Here is an 18,681-nt window from a genome sequence, read left to right as displayed (position 1 = left end):
TTAATTGATTAGATAGTGTTGGATGATAGGGTGGACTCGATCTCAAAGGTCTTTTCTAACCCAGTTAATTTTATTCTATTCTCCTCACAACACTGTTTGGTGTTGAGTAGGTCAAGCAGCTCATGCAGAGCTAGCCAAGGCATATCTGGATAACTCATAGTGCATGGCACACTAGTGTTTGTCATTCAAATCACCCAGCTAGGAAGCCCCAACTACAATGGTTAAACACAAGCAAAACAATTTAATTTTGTGCTTCAGAAGACCAACTAAGAGTCCCCTCACCATCTGTAAATCCAAGTGCCAGACCTGGGCGATTAGGACTGCGTGTTTCCTAGGTGATAAGCCTTTCATTTTTCTGGAAGACATTTGAAATAGAGCATAGGAAGATTAATCCTCCCCAGAGAAGGGAGAGTTCACTGGCTAATTTCTCTTGCATTTAGAAGTAATAATTAGGCGTATTGATTCTTCTGCTTTGTTCCTTACCATTATAATGAAATAATTAAGACAACTTCAAGGAAATATTTGAAAGCTCCTTCCACATTGTCTCTTCAAACACGGGCCACCTAACACTCAAAGGGAAAAGCAAAGGCAGACACTCGGCTTCTTTATCTCAGTAATTCATCAGGCACCAACTTCAGGCAGCAAAGTGCTGCCTCAGGCTTCACTCCATTTGCTGCCTATCATGACTATGAACAGCAACACAAATGAGATCCATCTGGTACGATCAGAACACACATTGCTCTGCTAAGCTCGCACAGTAGTTTGTTATCAAGGTGGGACTGGAGAGAGGCTGATCTCCTCCAAGAGTTATGAAGAGAAAGCAATATTTGTAATTCTCCTCAAAGAGCCTCACTGTAGCATTCTTGCTAAATAAGATGCAAATGTTATTTCTAGTTCAAATTTGCAAGTTGAAGATTCTTGAAAGCTAATGCTGAAGTATCTGCACTGAAGAGCACTCATGATCTCCATTCTTTCAGACAGCAGCACCACCAGGTTTTTCAAATACAAGTATGAAATTATCCATGAAGAGCTCAGTCGTTGCCCTACATCCACAGGAAAAAAAACATAACCTAGAGACAAGTGGGTTTGGAGCTCCCTGATGGTCCTCAGGGATGCACAGCTTGCTTGAATGGATCAAGGCCTGAACTGTGCCTATCTGCATGGATACTCAGGGAGAGCTGAAACTGGAACAATTATCGGAAGGATGAATGAAGATATTAAACACGTAAAAAGTTCTGAGAAAAGCCACTTAAATTGAAAAGGATTTTCTCATGTCTAATTCAACATTACTAATTTAGCAGCTGATAAGAGTTCTCTGATCTCTCCAGCATGTCTCAGATTTAAATAATTTCCAGCAATTTTTGATTAAATGGCTTTTAAAATATTAATCTTGTAAAAACACAGGGAAATGCAGATGCATTTTAACACGCTTGCTTCAAAAATACCACTAAGCCCAGCTGACACAAAAATCACCATCTCCCACCTGCTGAGAGGCAAATTTGATGACCAAAAATATCAAGCTCACTTCCCCAAAAGCATGCAGATATGCTGTCCTGGGATATGACTCCACATGGGCTAGAGCACTAAGGTCCAAAGCGAGCATCAAACTTTCCAGACATGAAGCATTTATTGCAGACTGTGATCTCTGGAGTATCTGCACCTTTTCCCTTCATGCAAAGTTCACTCAGATCTTCATGACTGATGCTGCTCTGGCACAGTATCAGCTATTAACATTTAATAGGCACCTCCTGTATCTAGTGGTCACTTTGACAGCAGGGGTCTGCTGTTTGTTCGTGACTGAACACTTCAAACAGAAATCTTAGACGTGGCTACCTCTCAGAAGGAGGAAATATCTGAAGAATGTGTTATTTTCTGATATTTATATTCCCTTAGAAATGAAGGGTGCTTTCTGTATGACTCACAGCCATGTTTTTCACTTGTGATATTTTTAAACTCTGAGATCCAGCACTGACTGGAGTGCAGAAAGTGTGACTTTCCTGCCATCTTACCCCAAAGCGCCTTTCAGCCAGGTACAGGGGAGAGTAGGAACTGAGAATGGATCATCTCCAGGTTTACTAAGAAATAGTTTTGGGGTTTATAAATTTCAGTCATATGTGAAAGCTAAAACCTGACAGGTTTAATGGAAAAGAAGTACATAGACACATCTCCTATGAGAATATCTTGTATATTTGAAAATTAACATCAAAAAACCCACCCAGAATAAGGGCTCCTTTCTCTCCCCTCCACCCAAGAGTACCTTTACAGTCTAGATGAGAGCTAAATTAATAAAAACAACAGACCCCCCAATTCAGTGAATAACTTAAGGAGATATAGCCTCATGACAAGTGATCCAATGTAGATTGTTTGCATGAAGTTCCTCCCACTGCATACCCCTTCTCAAATTCGGCATGAGGGCATCACAGAGAAACCCAAGCCTGTCACAGCCACATGGTAGGGGCTGCACCCAGAGCATTCAGGTCTGAAGCGTCTAGACCTCAAAGAGCCAAAAGAGGCAGAAAATAAACACAACAAATAATGATAAAATAATTCCAGTGCTTTGAAACTGCTCCCTGGAGTCCAGCTTCTCTTTCAGTTTGGAGAAGGCAGAAGGGCTCCTTGCTGGAGCAAGGCTCACCAGCAAATCTTGTTGGCTGGGCTAAACTGTCTTTAACATCAGGGAAATGTAAATGCTGCCTTTCTTTAAATACAGTTTAGTTCCTTTAAAGCATCATTCAAGAGGCATAAATGCCAGCCTCAAGCTCAGAAGCACACAACTAGCTGTTCAAAGGAAAATCACAGGCAAGATTTTGCTCTGGGCAGAAGGATTTTGCTATTGGTTTTGCAGAACTTTTTTTTTTTCTCCTGCAGAAGCCAGAAAGAAGAGGAAAGTCAAGGCAGAACAACCACAGGAGCAATCTGAAAAACAATCAAATCTGGAAAAAAACATGGAAGAGAGGGGGCAGCCAGGGGGAATGAGGCTGTGAACACAGAGTCCATCACCGGATGTAGGACTGCATCAGACTCATCCTTACTACCAGTGTGAATAATAACCACAAATGCAGCACCAAAACATCTGAAGCTACTTACTATTATGAAAGAATTAACCTGAAAAGGTCTGACAAGTTGGCTGACAACTTAGATCAAAAGGGGTAACATTATCACAGAGACCCATTCAGTCTGCACTGCAGCTCTCCAAGAGACACGGAATACAGTTTTCCTTGCAGTAACCCAGAACTGTACAAGATGGAGAGCTTAAATCCATTCCCATTCAGATAAGTTATCTCTTCCCTTCCCCACCAGCAGCTTTTAAAAGATGCATCTTAAACTTCCAGCACTGGAGGGTTTTTTCTTCTCTGATTTTTAATTCACTGGCATCATAAAGACCTTTAGCAATACAGTGTGAAGAGCACTTTCTCTTCAGATTGCCCTGCTTTGAGCCAGTTTGTACATTACGGTTACTTCATTACTTACATTGCATTACACAGGGGCAAACAAGCAGCCATGCACCTCTCTGTGGCAGATGTGCCCTGGGGCAGCACAAGGCAGATGTTTCTCAGGGCCCCACAACAGGCACAGAGGCTGGGCTACCTAGCTGCTTTACTCCAACTGCCCCTCTGTGGTGCCAAGACAGACAACATGCTTCTTACTCCCCTGCTAGCTTGAAAGTGGGGTAAATCAGAGAAATGCTGCAGATGAGACAGGAACATCATCCGGCTAGACTAATCGTGGAGTGGCAATTAGCTATACAAACAAAATAACCCACCCCAAAAATATCCTGTTTGTGGGAGGCATCCAAATTCTGTTACAGAATCAATCAGGTTGGAAAAGACCTTAGAGATCATCAAGTCCAATCTATTACGAGGCTGTAGCCAGGTTGGGGTTGGTCTCTTCTCCCAGGCAAACAGTGGCAGAAGAAGAGGACACAGTCTCAAGCTGTGTCAGGGGAAGTTTAGGTTCAAGGTGAGGAGAAAGTTATTCACAGAAAGAGTAATTGGCCATTGGAATGCGCTGCCCAGGGAGGTGGTGGAGTCACTGTCCCTGGAGGTGTTCAGAAAAAGATTGGATGTGGCACTTGGAGCCATACTTTAGTTGTCAGGTGATGTTAGAATCCTAGAATCAACCAGGTTGGAAAAGACCTCAGAGATCATCAAGTCCAACCTATTACCTAATACCTAACACCTCATGACAACTAAACCATAGAAGACAGGCTCCTCAAACGCTGAAGCCGTTCTCCTCATGTGTGGTTTTGGTGACAGTTTCATCAGGAGTTGAGTGACAAATTGCAAGTTTAGCAACCACGGCCAACCAACACACAAAGCTTTTGCCCTGTTACTCAGTTACTATCTAACAAAATGGCACCTTGGCCAGAAAATCTCATGGGTTTTCTTGACATGTTCAAATCAGAGTGCTCCCACAACTTGTTGCCTAATTCCTGACCACTTTCTCTTCAAGACATCTTTTTCCTGAACCCTTCCCATCTGCATGTTCTACACGTCAGCTTCAAACATCGTGAACTATACAGGTGGTGAAAAACAGACTGCAAGGAGCTCACTTTCCACTTTGATGGCACCTGTGCTTCCTTGGTAAGGCAGAAAGCTGATGAAATGCCAGGAGGCCAGTCTACAGGGAATACGAGTGCTATATGCAGCACATTGAATCCGATTTCCCTGCGTACCACCATATGGAACAGAATCTCAGCAGCATCAAACGTTTACCTAAACTCCATTAATGTCTTCTCCAAGCCAATATTTATAGCATACACACCAGTAGCTGCTGTCAGAGTGTGTATAAATGTTAAACTGAACTGTTAAAGAAACATAATGACAGATGTAGAGATGCTGAAGAGTGCAATCTATTCTAATTTATGGTAATTTATTTCCATCATCTGGAGCCCTATTCAGAAGAGAAAGCTGAATGCATCCCAAAAGGCATCACGGGATGGAGTGTAAAAATCCCCAGAAAAAAATAATCTCCTTTTAAACCAAGCAAGAGTACTCTTGTCCCAACACCCAGGACATGCTTAGCAATCTCTCTGTGCAGAAGTAATACAGATGTGGGGTACTCAAGCCCTGCCTCCAAGCAGCCCAAAGACACACAGGCTTTATTGCAAGCTGGGAACTGTTTGTCCCAGGAGAGATGTTTGATCATTGCTGAGTCACTACTTTTGGGGGACTAAGATGTGCAAAATACATTTATTAGGTCTGTCAGATCCTCCTAAGCTGCATCAACAACCAACACTGCATCCATGGGTGGCAAGCACAAACGAGTACATAGAATATTTTGGGTTGAAAGGGACCTTTAAAGGTCATCTACTCCAACCCCTCTGTAATGAGCAAGGACATCTTCATCTAGAGCAGGTTGCTCAGTGCCTTGTCCACAGTGGCCTTGAACATTTCCAGATATGGGGCTGCTACCACTTCCCTGAGCAATCTGAGTCAGCATTTCACCACCCTCACTGTGAGAAATGTCTTCCTTGTATCTAGTCTAAATATACTCTCTTCTAGTTTAAACCATCACCCCTTGTCCTGTTAAAAAGATTGTCCCCTACTTTTTCACAGGTCCCTTTTAAGTTCTGAAAAGCTGCACCTAGGTCTCTCTACTCCAGGCTAAACCACCCCACATATCTCAGCCTGTCCTCATAGCAGAGGAGTTCCATCCCTCTGGTAATTTTTGTAGCCCTCCTCTGGATGGAAAATTACTTTTAAAAATGACTGAATGATGCCATGGTGACCTATATGATGGCAGAAGCAGCTTTATTTAACTTCTTATCACAAGCTGTGCTGGATCAGTTGCACCACGAGACACAAGCCCTGTCCCATTCTCCTGTTGCTGTTGCTCTGCTACAGAAACCATGATAAAGGGGATGAAAAAAAGAAAAGCAGTGACAACCTTTGGTCCCCAAAGTGGGGAGTGCCATCAGGCCACAGGCAAGGAGCTCATTTACATGGCATCAGCACTCGCCAGGACGCGCAGTACCATGGGCAGAGGCAGGAGGAGGCTTTGTGCCACGTGGCACAGCCAGTGTCCCCTGCATATGTCGGCCTGCCGCGAAGCCAGCTCCTGCTGCCTGCCAGGGCCTCGCAATCTGGACAGGCACAGATTTAGTGCTGGAACCGACATCCTCTCTGCAGAGCTGCCTGCCACGAGTGATAGGCTGCAACGGTGGAAGCGGGAGCACACACAGTCCATGGAGCCAGCCCAGCAAAACAGGGAGGTTCACCAGCACAGCCTGGCAGGTCTCTACTACATGGATGGTGCAGCCTCATGTGCAGCTCTGAACAACTCCATGTCTGACCAAAAGAGGGCTAGGCATACAATGTGTCTGCCATAAGGCTGAGAGAACCGAGTTTGCTCAGCCTTCAGAAAAGAAGGCACTTTATCATCGTGTTCCAGTATTTAAAGGGTAGCTATATAGAAGATAAGAGAGCCCCTTTTTACCAGGAGTCACATGGAAAAGATGATGGGTAATGGGTACAACTTCTGGAGATATTTCAATCAGACACTGGAGGAAAATTTTTCAGAAGAGCAATCCGCCATGGGAATAATTGCCCCAGGGAAGTGTAGGAGTCCAAAACACCAGACACTTTTGAGACCTGGCTGGACAGGATGCTGGGTCATCTTATCTAGACCTTGGTTTTCCCAAGAAAGGTTGAATCCTTGAGGGGTCCTCTCCAACTTAGTATTCTTTGATTCCATGACTCTAAGCACAGACTACGACATCAATATGCACAACCTGTCTTAAAAATCAGATAAAAAAATTCCTACCATTTTCTTCATTTTAGACTCTCATATTTTAAAAAAAAGAAAAAAAATGTAATCTCTCAAAAAGTGTTGACCCTTCTTTGCAAGTTGCAGTGCTATGGGCTGTGGTGGACCTGCTAAACTGTGTGCTGCTTCATACCCATGTTTTGCATGACTGCATAGAAAGTCAGCAGCCTGCCAAATGCTCTCAAACTGGGCACTTGGCAGTGACTAATCAATATACGTGCCCAGTCCACATCATACAGTGTTGCTTCTGGTCTCTGAGGGATCAAACTTTATAATTATCCCACTTGACATGGATTCTGGTTTGCAGTTATATCTCAGCTCCTGGCCTCAACCCTCTCAATGAGCAATTCCATCAAGGAAACTCTTCTTGCGGTACCATTCACCAAGGCAGATTAAAAACGGGGAAAGAATACATTCTGAAAGAAGCTGTACTGATCCACACTCATGAATAATCTCCCTGTCCACATGCCTTTGGTCACCAATTGGAAATGTCAGTTTACAATGTGCTCAGTACTTGGCAGCGTGCAGCTTTTGCACTTTAATCCATACTCAGATGCATCCTTGTGGCCGCATGCAGGACTGGAACAAAACGCTGCTAAGACACAACAGCAGACACTGTATATCAGCTTGCTGAGATCAAAGGCACACAGCAGCAAAGAATTTAATTAAAATGTTCAAATTAAACAGGAAGGCATCCATTGTTTGATTTTTTGGCAGGCATGTTCTTTCAAACCAGGGCCTAATTCTATTCCAGCATGCTGACTGCCCTTGGAGATGGCAATCAGGAGAGCTCTGCCAGATTTATCGGCCACTGGATTTGGCAGTCAGGGAATCCCACACTTGTTGTGGCTTTCAAGTACAGTCTCTCAAAAAGCACTGGGAGAAGCTGCTAGACTCCAAAGGACAATTATTGCAATATATGTATTCAATTTCCAGTGTCAGACCTAACCCTATTGAGCTGGGCATAATAAACCCCACCATGGGCATCATTCTCCCTTACAGATCCAACAAGAAGCTGTGACCTTGGCATGTTCAACCACTGCTCTCCCCATATAAAAGCTGTTTTTAATGGGGTAAAACACAGATGCAGAGCAGTGGCAGGGTTTTGGTGTGTGCAGAACAGGTCCTGCACGATTTGCAGCCAGGATAAGCAACGGCATGGTTTTAAACTTGCACTCAGATGGGTGACTTGCCTTGCTTTGAGCATAATTCCCGCACACAGCCAGAGAGAAGGTTATTCTGAAAACAGTTCAAGCAAGGCTCAAGTTTTTTTGTTAAATAACTAAGATATTTCCTGGCATCCTAGAGTATTTTGATTTGGATGTTGAAGGCAGCCATTAGCTATAACATGGCCCACAGGGAGGCTGAACGAAGAAGCCAGTCGTCTGTTTGGGTTTTGGAAGCCTAGCAAGTAAGACATTGCTACTCTATAGTATTATTTGAGGTGTCACAGAGGCTGTTTACCCAATATTAGGAAGATCAGCAAATGACCTATCAAACATGGGCCCCAATACAACAGCACAAAATGCAAGTGCCAAAGAACTTGAGCTTCAAGCCAAAGGTACTTTGGATTTGCATCACCTGAGAAATAACACAGGAAGGCAGAGCATTAACTTCAGGAAAAGTGGAAACCAGGACAGACAATAATAAATCTTCTTTCTGAAAGAAGATCTGTAGCCATAAATTACTGCCTAATATATCAATAATCTTGATGTTGGGTAGCATTTCTTTCTGAGAATTTCTAGGCAGAATTTCATCCTCAATACTTCAAGTTCTTGAGCACTTCTAGTGAATATTCAGTCAGGATGTTTGCAGCAAGCTCTAATACTTCTCATGGAATAAAAATTGAGTTGACAGGTCAGTAGTTTTGCAAGACAGCCAAATCAGACATTTCTGACATTGGGTCTGGGGCTGTACACCTCTCATCTGAAAATGTACAATGCTTTATTGATATCCTCCTGCTCCACGGTTTTTTTCTTTCTTCTTTAACACATAGAAACAGGACACTACCTCCTGCTTGTATATTTCAGAGCCTAGGATGCTTGTTGGGGTCTTAGCAAAGATGTATCTCCAGTCCCACAGCAAAAGCATCATGATCTCTGCTCTGAAAATACCCTCACTAGCTTCTGGCTTGTGATGGCACCATCAAACTGGGGCTGGGGCATCTACACCAGCACTTCTCCTGAACAAGACCCCACAGAGCTCCCCCTGACCTTTATCCCAAGCTCCAGCACTTTCTGCTCCCCAAAGCATTAGCCCAGCAGCTCCCACAGGCTCTATCTCTTGTACAGCCTTCTCCCCAGATGCATTTTGGAACAGGCACAGGCAGAACAAATTCTTCAAAGAAACACATTTATTTATCCTTTAGAACATCACAAAGAAAGGAAAGATAAACAATAAAGGGCAATGACTTCAGCCTTCCCAGGCCATTTTGCCTGGATGGTGCACATACTCCACTGCTTTAAAGTCGCCTTCCTCTCGACACTGAGGGCCATAACATTGTTTCATGCCAGAGCCAGCTGCTCAGCTGGAAACCCCCAGCCTTGAGGGACCACACCAATTTAATCCTAGCAGCATTATGAAAATACTCAGCCATGGCAGCAACCAAGCTGTCTGATGACAGACTCCCTGCCTAGGTATCACTCACCACAACCAACCTCTAAGCCAGACAGGCTCAGGACTTCTCACCTCACCATGAATTCCAGCTTACATTTGGGCAGTTTGCAAATGCATGCAAATACTACGTAGGAAAAAAAATAACCTTCCAGACTGTGCACTCGTGGATGTGCCCACACCCATAGGCTGATACTGAGGCAACACCTAATAATTTTTGTTCATATAAAAGGTGCTCATAGAATATCTCCAAACCCTTTCAATGCCATAATCTGTACATACAATTATTTAACCTCCCCATCATTTTAGGCAATTGAAAGATTTCCTTAAGAATGGGGACGAAGATCAACTTCTCTGAGTGAAGCATTCTGAATGGAAAAATCTCTGCTTCCAAAGATAAGCCAAAGAAGTCTCTACAACGGCCAGAAGACAAAACTGTGCAAATTAAACAAAGCAAAAGCTTACAGTTTGTCTGTATTCAGTATTCTTTTGCCAATAAGCAAGCAAGCTGTCACCTTAGCAACTATGTCACACTTTGCAGCACATATGCCACATTCAACAAACACCTTGGAAGCGGCACCTCCACACTGTATGTTCCTTTCCATAATGTTCTTTACAACACTTTGCAGATCCCCTCCAAAAGCCATAAAGCCCCTCTTTGGCCAGCTGCCGGGCTAGCCAGCCAGCCAAGTGCTCTTTGCACACTACTTCCCAGGGCTGTAACACTCCTTCACCACTTTTATTTGGTGCCAAGGAAAAAAAGCTCTGCTTGCAGAGGTGTGGCATTGCCTCCCATCAGCAGCCCTGTGCAGATCCCAGTGTTACCTGTTTTCTGCCTCTCCCTTTCTCCTGTGTCAGGAGGAGGTCCTCTCTCTCGGAGCAGCATGGGGACTTCAACCAGTGACTAGGAGGATTCCTGCCCCTTGGGATCACGTGCAGTGCTATGAATCCAGATTACATCAGAGACTACAGGATCCAAATGATGAAAGAGCTTTATCATAAGCACCTCCAAGCCTGTCCTCCCCTGACTGGAACATTTAAATCCAGAGATGTCAACACTCAGGGCTTTTACCCGGGGCTCCAATTATGCAGATGCTGATTTACAGGACTGATGACTGAAACAATTCCCTCATGAAAATTGTCAAGGAGACTTTAACTGTGTATGTCTAATGGCAGAACCCTCTATCTCCATGAATCTTCTTACTAGTTTGAAAGTCAGATCATTTTTGTTCTTCTTTTCATAGAAACCTGGTTTGCATATTTAATCAAATTTAGCATTAATGAGCCTCTCTCCTCATCTTCTATTCCTAATGCTTTGAACATTCACATTTGGATAGTGCCAGCAGATTCCACCATGAAGAATGTGGCTTGCCACAAGGGGATTAGAATCATAGAATCAACAAGGTTGGAAAAGACCTCAAAGATCATCAAGTCCAACCTGTCACCCAACACCTCATGACTACTAGACTAGTGCCATGTCTAATCCCCTCTTGAACACCTCCAGGGATGGTGACTCCACCACCTCCCTAAGCAGCACATTCCAATGGCGAACAACTCTCTCTGTGAAGAACTTTCTCCTCACCTCAAGCCTAAACTTCCCCTGGCACAGCTTGAGACTGTGTCCTCTTGTTCTGGTGCTGGTTGCCTGGGAGAAGAGACCAACCCCCTCCTGGCTACAACCATCCCTCAGGTAGCTGTAGACAGCAATAAGGTCTCCCCTGAGCCTCCTCTTCTCCAGGCTAAACAACCCCAGCTCCCTCAACCTCTCCTCATAGGGCTTGTACTTGAGACCTCTCACCAGCCTTGTTGCCCTTCTGTTGAACTATGGAAGGAACATCAGAAGGACCAGAATATATTTCTTCCTGCTCGTTGATGTGATGGTCTTGGCTACTTGCTCATCTACAAGTCAGTCTACAAGTCCTTCTTGATTTTACCAGTTTCACCCAGAGATCTCCACAGAAGTACCTAACTCCCAAACCCCCTTCACTCTGGAGCCCTGCATCTTGACTGTGTGCAATAATCCCACGTAACTCACTTGTACTAGGTCCCACTCAAGCCTGCTTAAGAACCGTAAGGATTTAAATGAATTTTTAGGTGACCTTGTAAAATTAACTCTTCCACGGTTACAACACGAGCCTAAGTGGAAAACGGAAGGCACTTTTCAGGTGAAAGATGACATCTATTTGCAATGTGGTCAGGCACTGCTGACCTTTTCTCCTTCCCTCCTTGCCTGTACCAGCATTTACACCATTTTAACAACAATGTTTTTGATGGCACAAGATTAGTGAAAGTCTCAGTTTCCGACAAGATGTGCACACAGATAGAGCTGCACATGAGCAGCATGCAGGACACCATGGGATCACAAGACAGACTTCCTGTTCTTTCATTTGTGTTCTGGGTTTTCTGTCTTTAGGGCTTCCATCCTTCCTCTGATGCTCTGATCTAAAAGCACGTAGTTTATCAAAGCCAAAGGTTTCAGAATCACAAGACTCCCAGAAGTTAAGACTTTAAGGCCACAAAGTAAAATACCATGCAGGCACTGTTAACTGCTTCTGCTGCCTTTTATCCCAGTCCCACTGACAGTAGCATATGGCTTTCACATCTGGCTTCAGCAAGGCTACAAAAACTTTTCACATCTTTCATATCACACACAGCAGAGCCTGATGCCTAACAGCAAAATCTGCCTTCCAGTTCTTCCTAATAAAAGTAACTTGTCCAACAGAGTTCCCCACCTGCAGGTTACCAATGCCCAAACGTGTTCAGAAGTTCTAGGTCCAATACCAAAGATGGACCAGGTCTGTTCTCAGGGCTTGGGTGTGTTCTGTTGTTTCACTGTGGAAATTTTTGCCTGTCCAGAGCTGCACTGTATTTTGCATGCATTATGCTAAGCTGCCCATAAGAAATCATCCAATTAATGACAGCTTACAGAGAAGGGTTAGTTACATGGTAATTACCATTCTAATAGTAAAATGCCATAGAAATGGATTTAACTATTTTTCATTAACTGGCACATGTTTTATTGACCTGACTCTACACATAAAACACCTTTGAGGTTAAGTAACTGGGAGCAAGTTTTCAAGAGCAGCAAAGTTGCTACATGCCAAGTCAAGCATCACAAGAATTGGCAATAAAACCCCCCTTTTTAAGATGTGTTTGTGTATCTCATGTATCGAGATGGATGGATCCAGCATTAAATGCAGCATCTAATCCTGGCATTGCATAAGGAACATCACCAAGCAGAAATATTTTTATTATGGCTTTTCTTTCAATATGAGATCAAAGACCAAATAACTCAACTTTTCCAGCCTTACATCTATGAGAAGTACTAAGCTTCAGCCACCACCTAAAGTCTCTGCCCTTGCCAGAGTAGACAGCAGCCAAAAAGCAAATAAACACAACCAAATGTGATGAACACTCTCAAGCAGCCGTAAAAGACCTCAGGCCCATAACACGCTATACAGAGCAAACTATTACTAACACATGCCTCACACAAGAATTACCTTCTTAATTCTTTCTTCATTTATTCTCAGCACCTCAAGATGCCTAGTGTTTTCTAGGGCATACTTGAAAGCATGCAGCTACTTATGTCCATTCATATGCATGCAAATACAATCCAACAAAAGCACTCCATGGGCAGATGAGCAATCAGCACGAGGACAAAAGACAAGAATTATTATCAGTCCTTCAAGATTCAGATTCCCTTTGCCTTCCAAATACACATCTGCTTGCAAGGCAAGGGGGCCTAACCCTTTCAGAATCTATACAATCAAGGCAAGGCTGACACTTGCCATGCTGGCAACAGCCTGGCCTTTTTCCTGGCTCACCAAATGATCACACCATGATGGCAAGGAAGAAAAGCAAAACTAGCTTGGTCCATGTACAAAAGATCTTTCAAACCACCTTGCAATTGCATTGTCCAGTTTCCACCAGAAACAAATGAAGATTTGTTGCCCAAATGGCCTGCACTACTTCTGAAACCTTTGACACATGCTGTGGATATGCTCATGAGCACTGATGATCTGCAGTCATGCACAACCTGGAATGTGTTTTTTTCTGCACAAAGGCAATAATTAAAACAACTCCTCAGACACACTCAGGTTCACTGGACATCCTAATGCCCACTTCCACATTGTCCTATCAAGAGACACCCCAGCACCTTCAAGATTTGTTTTGCAATATAAATGACTTACATCTATCCTGATACAAGCAGCGCTGGCTTAGACAGAGCTACTTGTATGGCCTTTGTGCCCCCAAATACCCACAGTCTGCTGTACCCATACCATCCTGGACAGGGCTGCTAGCTGGTAATGCAGCCACCTTGTTGCATGGTATTTGAAAACAAAAACCTACAGATAATCAGCAAGGCAATCACAGTGCCTCTCAACTTGCAAACCAGTGGAATTTCTGCATCTCTGCTATTTATCAAGGATTACATGGAAAGCTGTTATGGACAGCACTGCAACTCCTGTTATTTTACACTGAAACTAGACCCATGTCAGGTTGCTTTGGGTCTGCAGAAGGCAAGTTGTTTGTGGCTAATCTCTGCAAATTTAACCCAGAAGTAATTGCAAACCTCTGACAGGTAACCACCTAACCGTATGAGGAGGTTCGTACACACATCACACTGGATGGGCAGAGTCCTGCTTTTCACCTGATTTGCTTTTGGAGGCCTCCAGAGAGGAGATGACAAAAACTGACCACCACTGCTTGCCTTGCTCACTTTTTGCAGACCCCAGAAAAAGCAGTCTTAAGACATCCTGAGATCCACAGGACTGAAATTAATACGGGGAGACAAATGAACATATTTCTTCTCTTTCATCTTTCCTCATTCATTACTGCTAGGTGCCCACATAGAAGAGTTGTTCCTCAAGTGAAGTTGTAATAGTATTTGTGACACTGCAACTGGTTGCAGCACCACAGCAGATTATTGTGAAAAATAAGCTTCAGAAGGACACCCTCTTCTCATGTAAAGATCTGTGGAGTTACATCCAGGGGAATAAAGAAGAGCAAGAACAAACACAGCTTTTAAACAGCTTTTCCCTGCCCCCATCATATGCTATGAAGCAAAAGTTGACTCAAAGCTGGAAACACCCAGGGCCTGTAGTGTGCAGCTGCATGTTGTTTTCCAAGCTCAGATGTGTGATCAACATGCTCTAAGTACACAACTTATTATCAAGGTAGAGTTCAAAATATGCAACTCTTGCTTCAGTGCTACAAGTCGTCTTTGTTTGGTTGGGTTTTATTTCTTTCCCTTAACCTTTCCTGGGTCTGAGCCAATGTTGTCTCTTAATGGCTTCTAAATGCAATTTCTTGGCTGAAAATAAGATTATGAAGTACATGGGAAATACAAATGAAAACATATTACAGTGCTGTGAATATTCAGAAGAATTAGGCTTATCTCAGCATCTTCTCTATGGGTGTTAGGTGACAGTCAAAGCAGCAGATTGAAGGAGGTCAGATAAAGCCCCTGGTTCTCAAGACAAAGGTTCATGTCTATGCCAGGCTACAGGTACACTGAAATTTGCACTCCTATAGATAAATTTTGCAACAGTTACAGTTTCACCTCTGAGAAAACTACAACCACCTTAGTTGTCTCCAGACATGCAACTATTTCCACTCCTTAATATGCGAATTTCAGCAGCACCAAGGTACAAGAAGTTTACTAATACAGACTTGCTGACCCCTGAGCCTGGGTCTAGCCAAATCACCTAAAATATGAGTGCAACTTCAAGGCTGGACTGCCTGGACCAGCTGAGGATATTTTTCAGTCTATACCATCTCCACTCTAACAGCCTTTCTAAGGAACCCCCATACCTCTGCCATCTGTGCTGAAACACCACAAAGCCTCCACTGAGCACGAGAACCATCCAACACCCCAGAACTGCTGCATTTGCAGCCAGGCCATGAACTTTATTTCTTTGCAGATGCAATCTAGGACTCTAGTGGGAAGTGTCAGGAGGTGCCATGAGTAGTGTATGGTCTATAGTATACAAACAACAGGGCAGAATTGCCATTTTCCCCCTTCTCAGATTGCAGGAAGGGCTTTCCCCACCTGCATCCTATCTGTTTGATTTTCACACTAGAAATCCAGAACTTGGCTTTCTGTGAAATATGCATTAAAAAAAAAAAAAATAATAATAAAAAGCATAACTTTTCCAAACCCCTCTCTTTTAGATGACAAATAAAGCCAAAAGAAGACAACATTAAAATTACTTGCACCTGCTTTCCCAAACCTTAAAACCCTACAAAACTGGGGGTTATGATTCAGCTGCCACATCACCCACAAGACACAGGTCACACCCTCTGACAGGTGATAACTGTAAAGGTCTGAAAAAAAACCATCAGCATTAACAAGAGCAGGTTTAATAAATTCCACTATTACCAGCACTTTGTGCATACACCCCACCCCCCCATCTCCCCATCCCTCACACATCATTTAACACCTGAAATGAAACAGCTGTAAATCCAGCAATTAGCAGCATAATTTGACTGTTCTGATCAAGTGCACCAAGGGCTGGCAGAGACTGTGCAAGTGGCCACAAAATCAGCTGCAGCATTTGAGGTTGCTTTTGAGTTTAAAATTATGATTAAGCTGATAAAAGAAGTCTGAAGGAGGATGGACACCTAATTGAGATGAGAGGTGGTAGACAGAGGTGGAGAGCACAGCATGGTGAGAAGGAAGATGGAAGGAATAAGATGAGGTGGCCAGAGCTGGAATTTGGCTAGTCCAAAACCTCTTCAAGTATATATATTAAAAAAAAAATCTTCCATGCTCTGAAACACCATACACTAAAATGTGCTTACTTACACATACATGTCAAAGGGGGAAAGAGTAATTTTTCAGACCATCTCAAATGTTAACAACACTCTGCACCCTTCTCCCACATTCTCATATCGCCAAGGACTGACACACCTCAGCTGTGCCAGCCCAGCTCTGTTTACATCCAGCCACACGTGCATGTTATATATATACACAACCAGGCCATGTGCAGATACAGCAGCCAGGAGAGTTCTATATGGGGCTTCCAACCATGACAAAGGCAGCTTTTATATTCAGCTGTTGGAAGAAGTTACAGACCTAGGAAACTGCCAAGAGAAAAAGAGTTCCCGCTTGCTGTCCCGAGGATGCCAATACACATAGAGGAGTAGTTTCCTCGAAGGGCACAGCCTGTGCCCACCAGCCCAGAGCCTTTCCTGGAGGACCTTGCTTCCCAAGTACCACCAGGCACAGCTTCACTAGGCAGACAGCCAAGACACCACACTCCCAGCAGCTATTTGCCGTGGAAATAGCTTTGGTCCCCATTCTTCTGCTCCACGGTGAGCACTGCAGAATAGTTGAAGCACCCTCAGACTGGTGGCTGGGTCTCAGTGCCTGGATGCCCTGACGTCTCCTTGAGGCAGGAGTAGCAGTAGCAGGTAGGATCGCAGGACCTTTGAGTGAGGAACGCAAGGGACTTTGTCCATCCTTCACACGCAGATCATGCTGCTGTGGTGCCACCTCGTCCCGAGCCCACGGCACCGCCACATCCCCCCATCCCCCAGCTCAGCAGGACTCGATGCTTCGAGGCACTCAGTGGAGGAAAAGAGCTGCTGAGTGCAGGCAGGGACTAGGTCCAGGGCAAACAGCTGGCCCCGGGACGCTAAAACAGCCTCTCGCCAAGCCCCTGCGGCCGGTCTGCGCGCAGCGGGTGCGAACATGTGGATAAAGGCACCCGCACGCGTATGCGCCCCCCAAAATACGCGGCTTACATAATTCCCCAGCCAGTCAGCGTTAGGGGAATGTGATTAATCCTCCATGACATGTTCTGAACTTTCCGTTCAGAGAGGCTCTCTCCTCCCGCAGACCTACTGGCGATGAATGTCATTTGACCTGCAGACTTCACTACGAATGAGCATCAGAGCAACAAACAGTGACATTGCTCCGCAAACCAATTATCTGCCTCCTTCCCCGCTCGGCCCAGAGACAAGTTTACTAAATGCATAATGAGCATTTTTATTTTTTTCCCCTTGTTTTTTAAAAAAACACAACACAAATAATCGTTCGCATCCAGCACAGCGAGGGGTGTCGGGGGGGAAAGTAGGTAGCAACAAACCAAGCCTCCAGCTCACCCCGCGGCCGCCTCGCTGCAGGATGAGAGTCCCGAGGCTCATCTCCTCACGCCCAAGCCCCCCCGTGCCCCTTGTCCCCAGCCCCTCTGTACCCATGGCCGCCGTCCCAGCCCGGCTCCCACCTGTTCCGCGGAGCACAGCGCCTTGCGCGCACTTTGGGGACAAGCCCCTCTCCTCATCCCAACCCACCCACAGCAGAAGTGCTGCCCCAACACCCCCGGGACTCACCCACTCGAGCACCCTGAGGAAGGCCAGCGGCTCCTTCACCACGCGGAAAGTGCCCGCTGAGGCGAGCTGTGGGCAAAGAGAGAGTCAGCACCGCGCCCGCTCCGCGCTAACCCTCCCCGCGTCCCCTCATCTCACGCATCTCTCTCTCCGCACCTGGTCCACCGCCTCCATGGCGCCGCAACCCCCCGGAGCCGAGCGGAGCGGTGCGGAGCGGAGCCGCCCGCCCGCCAGCCGGGGATGCGCGGCGCTGCCCCCGCGCACGCCGGGCGGAGCAGTCGGGCGGGGCCCCGCGCCCCCCGCACCGCCCCGCGGAGCCGCCCCGCACCCGGCACCACTGCTGTCTTCCCCTCACCGGCAGTCCGCCACTTTTAAAACCAATGCTAATTTGGGGGAGGGTGTGTGTGCGTGTCTATTTAAATAATTCTTTCATTTGGGGGCTGGAAGGAAAAGGGGCAAACCCCCGAAAAATAAAAAAAGAGAATAAAACAAAGTGCCTTCCCCTGCGCCTGCAAAGCAACTGGGAACGTTCCCGCGGGAGAGAGGCTGGCTCCACACTGCACCGTGTCCCGCTTTCCCCTCTCGCTGCCCCCCGCTCCTCACGGCAGCTCCCTCCTGGTTTCCCAGCAGTTCCTTGACAGCAGAACAGCGTTTCCTCTCTTGCTGTTGTCCTGGCCTCATTTCCCAGCATGGCCTTAATAATTATAGTACATCCTGGGTGGCATAGTGTGGCAGGAATAGTGATTCTCTCTGTCCATCCGTGCCTGTGCTGCCCTTGCTTGCTGACAGAGTTCCATTTCCTTGTGGCATTATCACCATCAGGGTCTTGTGATGGAGCCAGGTCCTGCCCCAGAAAAGGGTCAGGAAAGCACTGAGGGCGTAAATCCATCATCCTATTTCAGCCCCAATTCTGCAAACATTTGCATATTCAACTTAGCTGCCACCCTGACAACCAGTTGTGCCACC

At 45.4% G+C, this 18,681-nt stretch overlaps 1 protein-coding gene across 1 annotated transcript in view; it reads right to left on the bottom strand.

The window, feature by feature from the left end:
• SYNPR (synaptoporin) overlaps positions 1–17,996 on the bottom strand; it is a 121,053-nt gene extending 103,057 nt beyond the window's left edge. Inside the window, exons 1-2 of the mRNA XM_054161038.1 lie at positions 17,872–17,996; positions 17,719–17,784 (exon numbers count right to left, since the gene is read on the bottom strand). Coding sequence (XP_054017013.1) covers positions 17,719–17,784; positions 17,872–17,889 — 84 coding nt within the window. The 5' untranslated portion in view covers positions 17,890–17,996. The remainder of the gene's footprint in view (positions 1–17,718; positions 17,785–17,871) is intronic.
• Between the last annotated feature and the right edge of the window lie 685 nt (positions 17,997–18,681).

This window comes from Dryobates pubescens, chromosome 1 (assembly GCF_014839835.1).
Source record: "Dryobates pubescens isolate bDryPub1 chromosome 1, bDryPub1.pri, whole genome shotgun sequence".
Lineage (NCBI taxonomy): Eukaryota > Metazoa > Chordata > Aves > Piciformes > Picidae > Dryobates > Dryobates pubescens.
Note: the sequence above shows the minus strand (reverse complement) of the source record. Positions and strands in the feature narration are given on the sequence as shown.